The sequence below is a fragment of the Salmo trutta genome, chromosome 34 (genome assembly GCF_901001165.1).
Source record: "Salmo trutta chromosome 34, fSalTru1.1, whole genome shotgun sequence".
NCBI lineage: Eukaryota > Metazoa > Chordata > Actinopteri > Salmoniformes > Salmonidae > Salmo > Salmo trutta.
In genome coordinates, this window is record NC_042990.1 from 18,064,193 (window position 1) to 18,082,220 (window position 18,028).

Consider the following 18,028-nt stretch of genomic DNA (forward strand, 5'->3'; position numbering starts at 1 on the left):
TGTATTGTCCTCGCATTGGACAGCATTGTATGCTGTTTTATCATCCAGGCCATGGACATATACAATCAGGTGGATCAGGTGATTGGTTGATTTTAATTGATTGTTTGATTCATTCATTCATTGATTGTCTCACCATCAAGGCCGTGGACACAGACAACCAGGTGTATGCCATCCTCAAACTCCTCATCTTCCTCCTCAGGGGGGAAATAGGGCAGGTCGGAGGCCAGGTGAGGGAGGTCACTATACAGGGTTGCCTGGAACACCAGGTCTTTCACCAGATCCTGTTTGGACCTGTAGAAACTGGAACACAGTGTGGGCAGAGGGGACAGGTGATGGTGGAATCATTGTTGGAAATAACAGCAGCATCATTATGGGAAATCACACAGTCACAAGAACTCATCATCAAAGAGGTCAAAGAGCAAACATCTGACTTCCGTCTCATTCAAAAACTAGAAAGAAAAAACAACTCACTGCAGCATCCTCTCGTTTGTGTCGTCGTCTGGCCCCAGGGAGTTGGACGAGGATGAGGAGATGATGCCGAAGGACCCCAGGGGCTGATGGGTAATGGGGGATGCGGCTTGTCGAGTGGAGATGCCGCTAATGGACGGTGAGTCCCGGAGGACGGAGGAGAAGGGAAGACAGGTTGGAGCACAGGACACAGACATATTCACCACCTCCACCACCTTCCTGTTCATAAAGGACAGGCCTGACCCTGAGTTTGACCCCGAGCCTGACCCTGACTCTGAGCTACTGGGGATCTTAGCCGGCTTGGTCTGACCGTTGAGATCCAGCTGCTCTCGCTCATTGGCCGGGAGCCCTATGAGGCCATCAGGCCTGGCCGTATCATTGACAGTAAGGCCTATGAGGTGGATGGGTCTCTCTGTGTGGTTAGGGATAGAGGGGATAGGCCTGGGGTCATGGAGGCTCTTCCTCTGTGAGACCACCACCAGGTCACGCAGCCCGACCCGATGGAGACTCTGGCAGGGAGTATGATGATGATCCAGTAGGTCCTGGTCAACAAGGTCATTCAACCCAACCTGATGGAGACTCTGACAGTCATCCCTAATTGGATTATCCTCCACATCATCCACCAGCACACTGCTGTCATGTTCACAGGGTTTTGTCTCACAGCTACAGGAGGCGATGTCTACTTTACAGGGACCTGGGTCCACTGAGTTTGAGACACCACGGCTATCTCCTCTGTGATGGTTCTTATCCTCCACCTGACTGACTACAGCTGGATCCTTCACGTCATCATGGCCTTCAACATACTGTTGGAACAGCAAGACTTCTGGTACTCGACTAATGCCACTTAATACTGCCCTCGTGTCCTGAGTGTCTGACAGGGCCACTGGCAAAGCAGATTCATTAGATCTAAGAGTTTCTTTAAGAACATGACAACTCTCCATATGAGCTCTGATCACATGCTGGGGTGGTGAGGGCGCTGCTACCCAGTCAAACAGACCAACCTCAGGCAGCTCTCCCTCTTGGATGTCCTCTAGAGAGGAGTAGTTTCCCCCGGATAAGGACTCCTGGTGTCTAATCAAGTCCCCAGTCATTACATTGGTGGGAGCAGTGGAGATGGAGGAGCATCCCTCCTCCTGGTCCTGGTACCCGCTGGTCCCCTCGCTCTCTGTGTCTACCTCCTCCTCCGCTCCTCCCTGGTCCTCTTCTGTGTCCTCAGGGCTGGAGATCTGAGGAGCTGAGACAGACTTGGTCAGTTTACTGAGCTGTTGCTGGTACCTCTGTTCCTCGTCGTCCTCGTAGGGCAGAGACGAGATGGAGGTGAGGGAGGCCTGGATTCCCATGCTGCCACCCCCTCCGCTGGGCAGGCTGCCCCCGCTGGCTCCACTCTCTGTCTGCAGGCCCTCAAGGGAGCTGCGGAGGGCTGGGTGTCTCCTCTCCAGGCGCTGCAGTACCATTATCTCCTCCAGAGGGCGCCCTCCTCCAGTCCGGTGAGCGTCCAGGAGCCAGGCCATCGAGCTGGGCTCACTCTCGATGCCCGAGTCGGAGATGACGGAGGGGGAGCGGTTCATTATCTTGGAGCCCCCCACCCCCACCACCCCTCGGTGGGCCAGCTCTCTCCTCAGGTCCATAGGTAGAGGGTACGTGAGGGGATGGTCTTTGAGTGGAGCCTGGGGGTAAGTGGTTAGACGGCTCAGAGGAACTACCGTGCTGTCATCGTCCATAGCAATGTCATTCTCTTCTACATCCAAGTCAATTCCTGTACTGATAATGTTCTGGCATCTCTGTGTGATGATGTCCTGGTGGTTCTCCAAGTCTTTCCAAGTCGTGTCTTCACGGTTAGAGGTATGTTGTGGGTCCGTACACTGTTTGTGGTTGGAGGAGATCATTAGCACTGCCTCTCCTCTGAATGGATCCACATCAGTGGGCCTGACTCTGATTATCCTCAGGCCTAAACCAGGGCTCTCCTCTGAGATCTCCTCTGCCTTGGCTTGCTCCTCTGGATCCCCTGGCTGGACTGGCTCTCCCTGGTCTGGGTCTGCCTGGTCTGGGTCTGATGTCTCTCCTATCTTGTAAGTAGTAATGCTGGTGCTCTGCTCTTCTATGAGAGACCCGTATGTAGACAGGTCCATGCAGTCCTCACTGTCTTTAGGTTCCTGGGTTGGTATTGCTGGTGAGCTGGTGAGCTGGTCCAGGGGAGGAGGGCTATTGTTGGCATTAGTGACAGGAGGGTCACGGATGGCCTGCTCACTGCTGGACAGAGGTGTTGGCATATATGATCCCCAATCTAGGAAGAAAGATAGATACAAATGTTAGGTCTTACGCTAATACTAGATGTTTGAATTATGCTTATCTACACTACTTGAAAAGTAGGAATCTGAAACAGATAAAACAGTATTGTTAGCACAAATAAAAGCAGACTCAGGCCAGGATTCAAACTAAAACAGATGTACAACCTATGCACTACTTAAAGGTGAATTCTTGTTGAGCCATCAGCGATTATGATCTCTGCGAATGTAGAGGGAATTGCCTTTAAATGTACATCGCTGTTGAATGAAATCCCGGACTTAGTCAACTCACCTGTCCGTGGAGACTCTACATATCTATCTTCGAAGATGATAGGCAGGCTGTTCCAGTCTCCGTCAATGTCCAGGCATTCTACAGGTAACGGTGGCATCCTGGTCAGGTAGTTGGAGCTACGCACCTCCACAGCTATCTGGCCGTGTCTGTTGATCCTTTTAACCAGGAGAAAGACGATGTTAGCAAAAAGTAATCTTCTCCTTTCTCCTCTATCTATCATAACTACTCGAACACATTGGATCTACATTTTCTCTATTCATGGAATGAAATCTTAGGTAAAGCACTAACATAACATTTTGTTTAAAACAGAGTGACAAAACTACATCATGTCAATACTCACAGGTCCTCTTGAAATGTCAGAGATGTCTCTTTTGGGTGTTCTGTGAAGAAGTAGGCCTCTGAAAATCGCCTGACCTGACATCAGCACAAAATACCAACGAGAACCACCTTAATTTCCTCACTGAGAAACCTACAGAGTTAGTACTGTATGCACGAAAGGCAATGTTTTGATCTTCAAAATGGTGTAAAAGTTAAGGGTAAAATTGTTCAAATATAGGTAACTGCCAAAATAAAGGAAACGCTTGAGTAAATGAGAGATACGATGCATTTTGAAAGCAGGTGCTTCTACGCCGGTGGGGTTCCTGAGTTAGTTAAGAATTAACGTTCCATCATACTTATTGTCACGTAGAAAATGCCCAGTTTCCCATTATTTTGGCTAGAAGGGATCTCAGTGACTATGAAAGAGGGGTCTCAAAGGAGCATAGGACGTTTAACGGATATGTGTGTGTGTGTGTGTGTGTGTGTGTGTGTGTGTGTGTGTGTGTGTGTGTGTGTGTGTGTGTGTGTGTGTGTGTGTGTATCTGTATCTCAGTCACAAGGGGCCTCATTTATAAACCGTGCGTACTTAGAAAATATATCCCAAAGTGTGCGTGTGCCGGTTTTCCAGCAAAAGTTGGCATTTATAAAAATGTAACTTAACGTGAAAATGTCCTTTCCTCCACGCAAACTTCAGACCATGCGTACGCACATCTTCTAGTGGTTGAAGTATTTTATTGCAAGCTGGTAAGCAGGCCTAAGTATTTTCCGGGGGATATGATGACAGGCGTATTGATAAAATAATCATAACACGATGTAGTGTAACGATCGTCTGACAGAGGGGACCAAGATGCAGCGTGGTAAGTGCTCATATTAACTTTAATGACACTTTAAATAAAACAAGAAAACGAAAGTCAACAGTTCTGCCAGGTGAACACACAAGACAGAAAACAACTACCCACAAAACCCAGCTGTCCCTGATTGAGAGCCATACCAGGCCAAAACAAAGAAATACAAAAACATAGAAAAAAGGACATAGAATGCCCACCCAAATCATACCCTGACCAAACCTAAATAGAGACATATAAAGGCTCTCTCAGGTCAGGGTGTGACATGTAGCCAATTTCCTTTAGTTGGAATGTAAAATAATTAGACATAGGAATCCATTTCTTAGTTCTGTATTTTTTTTAACCATTGCAGAATAAATTCCTCACCTTTCGTAGCTGTGATGGGTAACTGGGCCTACTTAAATAGATAGGCGATGCATTTCAAGTTTGGCTGTACGTGATCCCATGAGCAGTGCAGTTTATAGCCTAATTTAATTGAACATCAAAACAGTTGCTCTTTTACTATGAGGTATGTACAGAGCATTCGGAAAGTATTCAGACCCTTTCCTTTTTTCCACATTTTGTTACATTACAGCCTTATTCTAAAATGGATGAAATGAATTTTTTCCCTCATCAATCAACACAACACTCATCAATCTACACACAAAACCTCATAATGACAAAGCGAAAACAGGTTTGAGAAATGTTTGCAAATGTGTAAAAAAAAAAAGAAAAAAGAAATACCTTATTTACATAAGTATTCTGACCCTGTGCTATGAGACTCGAAATTGAGCTAATTTTCATCCTGTTTCCATTGATCATCCTTCAGATGTTTCTACAAATTGATTGGAGTCCACCTGTGGTAAATTAAGTTGATTGGTCATGATTTGGAAAGGTACACACCTTTCTAGATAAGGTCCCACAGTTGACAGTGGATGTCAGAGCAAAAAACAAGCCATGAGGTCGAAGGAATTGTGAGTAGAGCTCCGAGACAGGATTGTGTCGAGGCACAGATCTGGCAAAGGGTACCAAAACATTTCTGTAGCATTGAAGGTCCCCAAGAACACAGTGGCCTCCATTATTCTTAAATGGAAAAAGTTTGAAAGCAACAAGACTTTTCCTAGAGCTGGCCGCCCGCAATTGGGGGAGAAGGCCTTTGGTCAGGGAGGTGACCAAGAACCTGATGGTCACTCTGACAGAGCTCTAGAGTTCCTCTGTGGAGATGGGAGAACCTTCCAGAAGGACAGTTGTCCCAAAGAAGAATCGAGGCTGTAATCGCTGCTAAAGGTGCTTCAACAAAGTACTGAGTAAAGGGTCTGAATACTTATGTAAATGTGATATTTCAGTTTTTCCTTTTTAACACATTTGCAAACATTTCTAAAAACCTGTTTTTGATTTGTCATTATGGGGTATTGTGTGTAGATTATTGAGGGGGAAAAAAACATTTAATACATTTTAGAATAAAGCTGTAACGTAACAAATTGTGGAAAAAGTCAAGGGGTCTGAATACTTTCCGAATGCACTGTATGCTACTACTATGTAGCCCACTGTAATTTCAATTTGTTTTGAGTAGCCTAGACAGCATGTTTAGGTTGGGGGAAAAGTTGATGCAAAACATTGTTGAATTCAAATGTTCTCTCTTTCAGAAACTGTCACAGTCCTTTGCCAAATACAGTATAAATTATTGCAAAAAAATTTACATTCTGCCAACACAGTAAATAGACCAGTAATTCATATAAAATATTTGACAGTATGCATAGGCTACAGTAATGCTGTGCGATAGGAGCGTGACATCATAAGCCTATTTAATCTCAGAGCCTATACCAAGGCAGGACATAGAAACACAATACTCTATTGATAAACAAAATATTGAACAACAATTCATCCTTTGCATAGAAGTGTGGGCTGTTACCTACTTTTAAATTGTTTCCAATATACAATCAATCTTGCAGAATGCGGGCACAGTTTTGCGACAGGTCTGATTTATAATGGGAAACATGCTATGTATGGCATATGTCAAGTTCATAAATCGAAATATTTTTTAGACATACAAATTATTTTTTAGATATGGCGCACACAGATATTTAGCGTGAAATTTACTGAACGGTTATAAATGAGGCCCCAGATCTCAACCCAGTTGAACACTTATGGGAGATTCTGGAGCAGCGGCTGAGACATTTTCCACCACCATCAACACAACACTAAATGATTGAATTTCTCATGGAAGAATGGTGTCGCATCCCTCCAATAGAGTTCCAGACACTTATAGAATCTAAACCAAGGCGCATTGAAGCTGTTCTGGCGGTTTATGGTGGCTCAACGCCCTATGTTGGTGTGTTCTTTACTTTGGCAGTTACCTGTATATGTATGAAAGATAGTGTTAAATAAAGTGTTCAATTATGTTTGACTTCTGGCATTTTGCAAATGTAATTTATTTGAACAGTTTCAATAACATTTTGACTTTGATACCATGCATTAAAATAAAAAATAATCCCCACTGAACTGTAACTAAACCTGTCTTCTGTTATAAAGTCACAGAGAGTGACAGAGAGAGACAGAGAGTCAGAAACATCAGGATAATTACAAAATAAATGTTTATTGAAATCACACCCATCCTATGGGTGGAAGCATGAAACTAACCACTGAGGGTAAACTAATATGGAGACATACTGTGTTCATTATGATTCACAGACATTCAGGCAGGAGATATGAAACTAACACTGTGAGAGACAAGAGCCTGGAGACCTGCTAGCAACACTGAGGAGAGGAGTGGGAAGATTTTACATTAATATGAATCATTCCAATAATTAGATGGAAATTACATTTGGGATTCTCAGATATAATGTCTATTCAAGGCATAGAGTTCTATAGGGACTAAGCTGGTGTATTTTACCTGGCAGTAATACTCTTACGCAATCTGACACACAAAACCTAATCAGAATAGTGGGCTTTGGAGAGTTCAAGACCTCGGCTTTAAAATAGATTAGATTGAATGTATGGGGGGTGTGATGTTCCTGAGGAGGTCAGGGGTTGGAGGTCAGGGGTTAGGGCTCACCCTGAGTGTGTGGTGTTCCTGGGACAGGTGGGACAGGATATGTGTGTTGGGAACAGTAGCCTCCAGGAAGCGGGTCCACAGGGCCGACAGTTGGGAGCAGAGTTGGGTCAGGTCTCTACAGATCTGTTCTGCTACTTTCTCATGTCCTTCCTGCAGCTAGAGAAGGAGAAGAGAGAGGAGACAGACGAGGGTTAGGGTCAGCGTGTGGTGCTGGTTAGAGGGGTTAGAGGTCAAAGGGCACGTTAGGTAGAGCAGAGCTGTGTCAGGTCTCTACTGATATGTTCTGCTGCCTTCTAATGGACCCCCTGAAGCTAGAGGAGGAGAGGAGAGCGTGGATACAGATAGTATCTCTTTATATGCTCAACTCATTTATGGTGTCTTAGATACTGTATATAGTAAAAGTACAGGTAACTGCCAAAATAATGAAAACACTTGAATAAATAGATAAGTATATGAAAAGCAGGTGCTTCCACACAGATGTGGCTCCTGAGTTCATTAAGCAATTAATATCCCATCATGTTTAGGGTCATGTATAAAAATGCTGGGCAGGCCATTATTTTGGCTCCAATGGCTATGCCCCCATAGGATGACAATGCCGCCCTCCACAGGGAACGAGTGGTCACTGAATGGTTTGATTATTATGAAAACGATGGAAATCATATGCCACGGCTATCTCAGTCACCAGATCTCAACTCAATTGAACACTTGTTGGAGATTCTAAAGTGGGGCCTGAGACAGTGTTTTCCACCACCATCAACAAAACACCACATTTTGGAATTTCTCATGGAAGAATGGTGTGGCATCCCTCCAATCGAGTACAAGACACGTGTAGAATCTATGCCAAGATGCATTGAAGCTGTTCTGGCTCGTGGTGCCCCAACGCCCTATTAACACGCTCCATTACGTTGGTGTTTCCTTTATTTTGGCAGTTACCTGTATGTTGATAAAGTAAAACACTTTAATAATGGAATTGTTTAATGGAAATACTGGTAGAACATTGGAGAGGAAAGAGAACATTGCTAATATAAATGTTGATATTGATCTTGGTTTTTATCAGTACTGTACGTCTCATACACCACCTACCTGTAATTTTATTTTGAGCTGATTTAGTGTTCCTTCCACAGGAAGCTCGTCTGTGGAGAGAAAGACAAGAGAAAGAGATTATTACAGCAAAGCGCAGCTCTACTCAGCCTTACACAGTATGAAGTAAACCCACGGTAAAAAAAAGAAAAATACAATTGAACAATAAATTATTGACTTGATTGATTGCCACAATAAACATAGCTAAATAATGAGGAAATGCTATTGTAACATGTTGTTGTCTCACCTATGTCCACCTGATCCAGCTGTGGTATCTCCTTCATCACACTGGTGTAGTAGGAACGTAGGCCTCTGTGTGCCACCAGTAAGAGGCGACAGAGTCTACCATGCCATGTGTGAGCTCTCTGTAAACAGTTCTCACTGGGGACGTAGAAACTCCCCTGGGGAGAGACAGGAGGGAGGAGAGGGGAGAGGGAGAGGAAGAGAAGAGAGAGGATAAACACATGGGAGAGGGGGGAGAGGGGAGACAGGAGAGACGGAGAGACAGGGGAGAGACCAGGGAGAAAAGAGACATGGAAAAGAAAAAAACGTTGGTTACTCCATCTAGGTCAAACGATAACGAGCTGGTTTAATGACGGCCAAGTCCACATACTGGGACTTTACATCCTCCGCAGTAGGAACCAATGAGCTCCCTCTGTGTAGCCTTGCCATTGATCTTGGTCTGGAACATGACTTTATTTAGGACCTTGTCTACTGAGTTAACACCAACGTGTAAAGTCTCAGTCACAACAGGAGGTTTTGGACACAAGCAGCTCTTAAACATAGCTTGGTACCCGGTAGAAAAACAACATTGATGTGGACGTGGTACTGGAAGATATAGAAGACGTGACCCTACAGTAGTTGTATGACCTTTAACATGTCCTGTGGACAGGAACTAACTAACCCTACACTACACAGTAACCACCAACTACCCAGACATCAGTAACAATCACTGGTGATGTTTCATACAACTTATATTAGACTGGGAATCTGTCCATCAATGTTGTTACTGTACTACCATTTTAAGGAAAGTATTTATTAGTAGTAATTCCTATTTGTCACCAGCAGGTGGATCTCTAACCACAAACCCACAGCACTTTCACCTCTGACACTGAACCAGTCCCAACACACACAGGTCCCAGCCCCTTGGGATGCCAGCGCCTGGCCTGTGTCACTGTTTTCTGGGCAGGGTCCATCTTCCTGTGACTGGCTGGCTGTTCTGGCTGCTTTGGCAGTTTTGTTTTAAAGATATGTAATGATGGTGTACGTTTGGATAATGCTGGTGTAAGTGTGTTAGTTTAAGTTATGTATTGCTGGTGTATGATTCGATAATGTCTGTGTATGTGTGTTAGTTTTAAAGACATGTAATACTGGTGGATGTGTTTTAAAGGCATGTAATACTGGTGTATTGTTTTAAAGGCATGTAATACTGGTGTATGTGTTTTAGTTTTAAAGACATGTAATACTGGTGTATGTGTTTTAAAGGCATGTAATACTGGTGTATGTGTTTTAAAGGCATGTAATACTGGTGTATGTGTTTTAGTTTTAAAGACATGTAATACTGGTGTATGTGTTTAAGTTTTAAAGACATGTAATACTGGTGTATGTGTTTTAAAGGCATGTAATACTGGTGTATGTGTTTTAAAGGCATGTAATACTGGTGTATGTGTTTTAAAGGCATGTAATACTGGTGTGTGTGTTTTAAAGGCATGTAATACTGGTGTATGTGTTTTAAAGGCATGTAATACTGGTGTGTGTGTTTTAAAGACATGTAATACTGGTGTGTGTGTTTTAAAGGCATGTAATACTGGTGTATGTGTTTTAAAGGCATGTAATACTGGTGTGTGTGTTTTAAAGGCATGTAATACTGGTGTATGTGTTTTAAAGACATGTAATACTGGTGTATGTGTTTTAAAGGCATGTAATACTGGTGTATGTGTTTTAAAGGCATGTAATACTGGTGTGTGTGTTTTAAAGACATGTAATACTGGTGTATGTGTTTTAAAGGCATGTAATACTGGTGTATGTGTTTTAAAGGCATGTAATACTGGTGTATGTGTTTTAGTTTTAAAGACATGTAATACTGGTGAATGTGTTTTAGTTTTAAAGACATGTAATACTGGTGTATGTGTTTTAAAGACATGTAATACTGGTGTATGTGTTTTAAAGGCATGTAATACTGGTGTATGTGTTTTAAAGGCATGTAATACTGGTGTATGTGTTTTAAAGGCATGTAATACTGGTGTATGTGTTTTAAAGGCATGTAATGCTGGTGTATGTGTTTTAAAGACATGTAATACTGGTGTATGTGTTTTAAAGACATGTAATACTGGTGTATGTGTTTTAGTTTTAAAGACATGTAATACTGGTGTATGTGTTTTAAAGGCATGTAATACTGGTGTATGTGTTTTAGTTTTAAAGACATGTAATACTGGTGTATGTGTTTTAAAGGCATGTAATACTGGTGTATGTGTTTTAAAGGCATGTAATACTGGTGTATGTGTTTCAAAGACATGTAATACTGGTGTATGTGTTTTAAAGGCATGTAATACTGGTGTATGTGTTTTAAAGGCATGTAATACTGGTGTATGTGTTTTAAAGGCATGTAATACTGGTGTATGTGTTTTAAAGACATGTAATACTGGTGTATGTGAGTGTGCACTATAATTTACCTTGGGGCAGTAAAGCGCAGTGCCCTATCATCATCGCTCTACTCTGCTCTGTAATAACAGATAATACTTCTGGATCCTCCACAACCAGGAAGGAACATCTGTATCTTTACTTTCATAATTCCTTTTACCTTCATAGTGGCATACTGGGATATGGGCGTTGTGACATGAAACACCTCCAGGGGTAAAAATGAAAAATAGCTATTTCTGTCACTATGAACGCAGTCATTATCCCCCTCCCCCACAAAGCAAAACTATTTTTCTTCACTGACAACAGATGAGTTGTGTTCTGTTCAACCCCTACCCAACTTGAAGTCTAAGAGTCTCTACACACTTCACTCCATCCATCGACATCTGAGCATGTACATGGGCGGAGTCAGATCTTTTGGAGCAAACCTTTGTCCACGTCGTCATTGCTTTCCACCCAGAGAGGAAGTCTGCCTTGTGCAGTGTATATCTACCAGGGGGCTTGGGGTGCCAGAGTAGCTTACCAAGCAGGAGGGGCCGAGGCAATCTTTGTGTAAATACAGTATATTTCTTCTTATGCGAAATAACCTTCTTTGGATACTGTATTACAGTCTTCTTAAGTCCTAATGGTCAGCAGCAGCCACGTGCGAAGCTGACAGTCTGTTCCAGGAACACAAGGCTGAGTACACAGGTTACATGCTGGATCTGATGCCTGCTGCAGTGCACCGTGGGATGCGCAGTTACAGGGGGTCCATCTGCTCCGATAGAAATAGAACTCAAGAGTTACAAAACATTGACATGAATGGGAATTCCTGATCTAGTAATTATATTTCTATGGCTCACTCTACATCTACGTACAACAGGAACAGGGGACAAGCCAGCAGCTTGTCAGACAGGCAGGCTGGTAAAATATCAGGACAGGCCTCTCTCTCGAAAAGGCCTGAGACTATGTGCTTTCAGTATCTGAAGGTATCTTGCTTCTTGCTCTTGCAGTGGTACCTGACATTCTCAACATCCCCACGAGGGTCCAAGACGAGTATCTCACTCTGATATTTCTGAGATACACATTTTTATACCAATGAGGAAATGTGAAAGGTGTAAAGAACGTCAACATCCATGTTCGGCCCACCACAAGAGGCAGCGCCACTATAATTCAGCTGACATCAACAGAATTTTCCAACGACACGTGTCCAGATTGTGCAACGACAACACTCTTAATAATGAATAAAGAGAGTGTGTTGAAAAGCTGCCGCAGTATAAATAGGGTAGTGCTAAAAATGTGCTTACACCCTCCAGGTAGAAAGCCTTACATAAATAAGGGGTGGAAGAGAGGAGAAAGGGAGAGAAGGATGGCACTCACACACACACGCACGCACGCACGCACGCACGCACACACACACACACACACACACACACACACCTCCTGCAGGTAAGCTACGTGGCGGTTGGAGAACTCATTACGGGGATCAAACAGCGCCCCCCGCCCGGCTAAATGCAGTGCTTATTAAAGCTCCCTGTTGGAGGCGCTGTATAAAACCCAGGAACGGGGGGCCGAGCCCGGTGTGTATGTGTGCGTGTGTAACCCATGAACAAGGGGGCCAAACCGAGAGGAGGGGCTATGAGGGGGACAACCTCATAGCAACAATCTCATTAAGATTTAGTGCTCAGTCTGTGACATCTGTCCACAGGGCCAAAGGGCTGGATCAGGATGTGTGTATGAGGCACATGTTGGTGTGAGCAACAGCTTTTGTGATCACAGTAGCAACCTACGCTGGATAAGACTAATGAAAAATAGCTTCTCTGCTGGAGGTGGACTACCATATAGTTATCACTCACACACACACACCCTCACACACACTTTTACAAACACACACCTCAAACACACACCCTCACAGAGTGGTGTCTGTGGTTGATGCATCCAGCGAAGCACTTTCTCTGACTTCCCACAGCTCTCAGACCTTCACATGTAGAATCCATCCCTAGTGGCTACTATTATTCTTAGCCTTGTAGTCCAGATGTAGGCAGATGAGAACCCTTATTACAACATAATTACTACTGAGAGCAGAGGAGGCTGCTGATGGGAGGACGGCTCATCATAATGGCTTGAGCGGAGCAAATGGAACGGCATCAAACAGCTGGAAACTATGTGTTTGATGTATGAGATACCATTCCACTGATTCCACTCCGGCCATTACCACGAGCTCGTCCTCCCCAATTAAGGTACCACCAACCTCCTGTGACTGAGAGCTGCAGTAGTTTCTCCTCCAGACGCCAGGCCACAGTAGCTCAGCCTGTCTCAGTGTCCTGCTAGCCTCGGGCCGTGTCCGAAATGGCACCCCCAAAATGCACTGCTTTTGAACAGCGTCTTTGGTTCCGGTCCAAAGTAGAGCACTATGTAAAGAATAAGGTGTTCTTTAAATGCAGCCTCAGTGTCCTGCGAGCCTGGACTGGCCACATGGGTTAATGAGACATTAATAGGGACGCAGCCTCAGTGTCCTGCGAGCCTGGTCTGGCCACGTGGGTTAATGAGACATTAATAGGGACGCAGCCTCAGTGTCCTGCGAGCCTGGTCTGGCCACGTGGGTTAATGAGACATTAATAGGAAGGCAGCCTCAGGGTCCTGCGAACCTGGTCTGGCCACGTGGGTTAATGAGACATTATTAGGGACACAGCCTCAGTGTCCTGCGAGCCTGGTCTGGCCACGTGGGTTAATGAGACATTAATAGGGACGCAGCCTCAGTGTCCTGCGAGCCTGGTCTGGCCACGTGGGTTAATGAGACATTAATAGGGGCGCAGCCTCAGTGTCCTGCGAGCCTGGTCTGACCACGTGGGTTAATGAGACATTAATAGGGGCGCAGCCTCAGTGTCCTGCGAGCCTGGTCTGACCACGTGGGTTAATGAGACATTAATAGGGGCGCAGCCTCAGTGTCCTGCGAGCCTGGTCTGGCCACGTGGGTTAATGAGACATTAATAGGAAGTGATGTGGTCCATGTGGGGGACTAAAACTGTCTCTAATACTTCTAGAGGGACCTGACTGATGACCCGTCCTTACAATAGTGGAGGGAGGGAGGGAGGGAGATAGCTTTGATTCAGTTTTTCTGTCTCTTGGCTCTCATCTTCAGTGTGAACTCTGTGGGCCACTTTCCCAGATTCAGATTGCCATTTGAGTATTATTTAAAGTCAAGGACTAGGCTTGTTTGGGTTGATCAGTTACTGTCCTCTGTAAGGTTTATTGAGATACCTTGTGCTCATGCAGTTTGACTTGATTTGACTGTACCTCTGTGATGACAGGTTTGCAGTATCCAGCCCCGAACATCAGGTTCTCCATGGACACCCCCATGGCTGACGGGTCAGTACCGTTCTCTGAGGAGCCCTTTCCCAGCCAGGAACCCTTCCCTGTATGGGCAAAACTATGGAGAGAGAGAGAGAGAGAGAGAGAGAAGAGCAGTAAGTCCTTATGTAATCAATAGAGTTCTGGTGTAATCAGGGAGAAGAATGGCTGAACATTCAGGTTAAGATATTGGCAAGTAGATTCATCAAGTGTTTGAAAAACAACTTCTTCAAGTAGCAAGCCAGTGGATGCAGTCTCAGAGCAGGTTGCTAAACTAAACCCATTCTAACAGGAGAGAAGATACGTGGTGTGACAGCTAAGAAGTGATCATCAGTGTGACATGTACACACACACACACACACACACACACACACACACACACACACACACACACACACACACACACACACACACACACACACACAGGCATGCATGTTTGCATAGACATGCACACACACAAAGACACACACGCAGTATTACCTGATGAGTGGTTGATGTAAGGCCACCAAGGATGCGTGTATGGAGACAGAGACGACGGACAGGTGGAAGTAGTCAAACATGACAGGTACATGGTGGTGGAGACCTCTCCTGGGGTGGAAGTGGAGACCCAGGGTTCTACTGCTGATCACTGGGACTGTCACGATGTCCCCTAACCTAAAGACAACACAGTTAGCGTCTAACCCCGCCTGAGAACAACAGCAGAGAGAGGTCATGCCAGAACAGTATACAGTTACAACATCATGCCAAAGACAGTGAATGCCAGTTTAAAATACATTGTTCAAACTATTACCCATTTAAAAGGACATCATGTAATGGGTTATCATCCAGCTAGGACAAGAGACATTTCAAGAAAGCACACCAGTGTGGTAAAAAAAAAACGAATCTCCCTCTGGGGCAATAAAGTTGAAACTTGAACTTGGTAATATTCTTCACACACTAACACCATAAGTTCTGAGCAGCAAAGTCTGAGAAGTTGTAAGCGCTCCAAATGGGATGTTTAATGAGGCCTCCAGGACACATTACAAGTCATCTATCACCTGTCACATATACAGATGTCTGTGGCCTACAGTAACTATTGAGCTACTGAGCAGCCACAGCACAAACACGCAGACGTTGGAGTGACAGTATCCAACACGAACTCATCCTTCATTTCACACACACACACACACACACACACACACACACACACACACACACACACACACACACACACACACACACACACACACACACACACAAATGTACACACGTATGCAAGTCTGCACAGAGATGTGGGTAAAGAAGTGTTTTTTTTCATGACAGTGCAGTCTGTCAGTCTGTTAGAGCCAGAGGCTTTTCACTGGCAGGACATCATTAAGACCTGGGCCTCAGCACTACTAACTGAGGGCCTCTCAGTACTGACAGGACAGATAGGGGAGGGGGGAAAGGAGGAGAGATGGGGAGAAAGTGAAAAGAAAAGTGCCAGAGAAAACCGAGTGTTTAACATACTGTTGCTCGTTGTCTGTGAAGTGAAGGTCCAGCTTCAACTGAAAGTCCACTTCACTCAGAGCCTCTTCCACCTGTGAGAACAGAAACACAGGCACAGTCACAAAATCAACAAGACTCTATCAACCAGAATAAGACAAATCAGCAATGAAATTCAATGGGTATAAAAAACGAATGTTGTAAATCCATACCAGTGTAACAATACTATCGTGAGACATTAAACCCTGAGCAGCTGTTAATGTGTGTGTAGCATTGGCATTAGTTTCTCTACTGTGTCTTCTGTCTGGTTACACTGTAGACTGAACAGTATTGTTCGTATCATGATGAAGGTAAAAGGCAGGTAGTTGGATTTGGGATAGGGTAATCAATTGAACCCTATTTGAATAAAGCAGTGGAAAACAAAAAAGCCATGCACTACTAAAGAGTACGCCGTTGAGAGAAATTAAGAATCATTTGGAAGAAATCTCTCCCTACTGTATCTCTCCCTACTGTATCTCTCATTTATTTTCACACACCCTACTTCTCTCTCTCTCTCTCTCTCTCTCTCTCCCAGTCTCTCCTCTCTCTCTCTCATTCTCTCTCCCCTCCCTCTCCTCTCTCTCGCTCTCTCTCTGCCCCTCTATCTCCTCTCTCTGACTCTCTCTCCCCTCTCTCTTCTCTCACTCTCTCTCCTCTCTCTATCTCCTCTCTCTCTCCCTCTCTCTTTCTCTCTCACTCTCTCTCTCTCTCTCCTATCTCTGTCCTCTCTCACACTCTCTCTCCCCCTCTCTCTCCTCTCTCACTCTCTCCTCTCCCTGTCCCACTCTTTCTCCTCTATCTCACTCTCTCTCTCCTCTCTCCCTCACTCTCTCCTCTCTCTCTCCGGTCCATTATGTAATTGTTCTCTCTCCTCTAACCCCCTCTCTCTCTCATTCTCTCTCTTTTCTCTCTCTCACTCCCCCTCTCTCCTCTCTCTCACTCTCTCTCCCCTCTCTCTCGCTCTCTCTCTCTACCCCTCTCTGTCCTCTCTCTCACTCTCTCTCCTCTCCCACTCTCTCTCCCTCTCTCTTCTCTTCCTCTCCTCCCCCTCCCTCTCTTCTCTATCTCTTCTCTCTCTCTCCCCCTCTGTCTCCTCTATCGCGCACTCTCTCCCCTTCTCTCTCACGCTCTCTCTCTGCCCCTCTCTCTCTCGTCTCACTCTCTTTGTTGTTATCTCTCTACAGCAAGCACACACACACACTTACACACACACACACACACACACACACACACACACACACACACACACACACACACACACACACACACACACACACACACACACACACACACACACACACACACACAAACAAACACAAACACACACACACAAATACACAACATGCTCTGTGTAGCAGAACAAACAGCATTGTCAAATCCTATTGATATTCTGATTGGATAAACATACACACTGGGGAAATCGAGTTCTATTTTGTCCTTCTTATCAGAGTCTGACGGAAGAAGAGGGAAGGAGAGAGATATACTGAGAGATAGAGAAGGAGTGTGAGAGAGAGGGGTGGAGGAGAGGAGAGGGGGGAGAGGGAAAGGGAGAGAGGGGGAAAGAGAGAGAGAGAGGGGGGAAAGAGAGGAATGAGAGGGAGGGAGAGAGAGCGGGGGGTAGAAGGGGAGAGGGAAAGGGAGTAAGGGAGAGTGATAGACAGAGAGAGAAAATGAGTTAACCTCTGGAAGGATAATGAGAAGAGGGGATGTCTGAAATCTGATCTACGTTCCAGCCCACAGCCTCTCTCTCACCACCTTTGCATAAATAATGTGTCATACATTTAATGAAAAAAGCTAAATTTAGGAGACCTCAAAGGTAGGTAGCCGACATGAAATAAATCAGTTAGGAGTTGACCTGCCATGTAGCCAATAAGCTGATGATTCTGACTGAACCAGGGTTCCTGTTTCACTCTGTAGGTTAGATTGTAGGTAAGATACCTGAGCAGTGCATTCGCAAAGTATTCAGACCCCTAAGTTACAGGCTTATATTAAAATAGATTACGTTTAAAAAAAATCCTCATCAGTCTACACACAATACCCCATAATGACAAAGCAAAAACATGTTTTTAGAATTTTTTGCTAATTTATTACAAATAAAAAACAAAAATATCTTATTTACATAAGTATTCAGACCCTTTGCTATGAGACTCGAAATGGCGCTCAGATGCATCCTGTTTCCATGAATCATCCTTGAGTTGTGGTGAATTAAATTGATTGGACATTATTTGGAAAGGCA

General features: G+C 44.6%; 1 protein-coding gene across 1 annotated transcript in view; it reads right to left on the reverse strand.

Moving 5' to 3' along the window:
- The window catches only part of LOC115173726 (protein FAM135B), a 52,567-nt gene that overhangs the window by 12,618 nt on the left and 21,921 nt on the right, over positions 1 to 18,028 (reverse strand). The window contains exons 5-14 of the mRNA XM_029732073.1: positions 15,778 to 15,848; positions 14,770 to 14,943; positions 14,236 to 14,368; positions 8,570 to 8,723; positions 8,326 to 8,375; positions 7,243 to 7,398; positions 3,386 to 3,459; positions 3,046 to 3,200; positions 472 to 2,752; positions 134 to 300 (exon numbers count right to left, since the gene is read on the reverse strand). Coding sequence (XP_029587933.1) covers positions 134 to 300; positions 472 to 2,752; positions 3,046 to 3,200; positions 3,386 to 3,459; positions 7,243 to 7,398; positions 8,326 to 8,375; positions 8,570 to 8,723; positions 14,236 to 14,368; positions 14,770 to 14,943; positions 15,778 to 15,848 — 3,415 coding nt within the window. The remainder of the gene's footprint in view (positions 1 to 133; positions 301 to 471; positions 2,753 to 3,045; positions 3,201 to 3,385; positions 3,460 to 7,242; positions 7,399 to 8,325; positions 8,376 to 8,569; positions 8,724 to 14,235; positions 14,369 to 14,769; positions 14,944 to 15,777; positions 15,849 to 18,028) is intronic.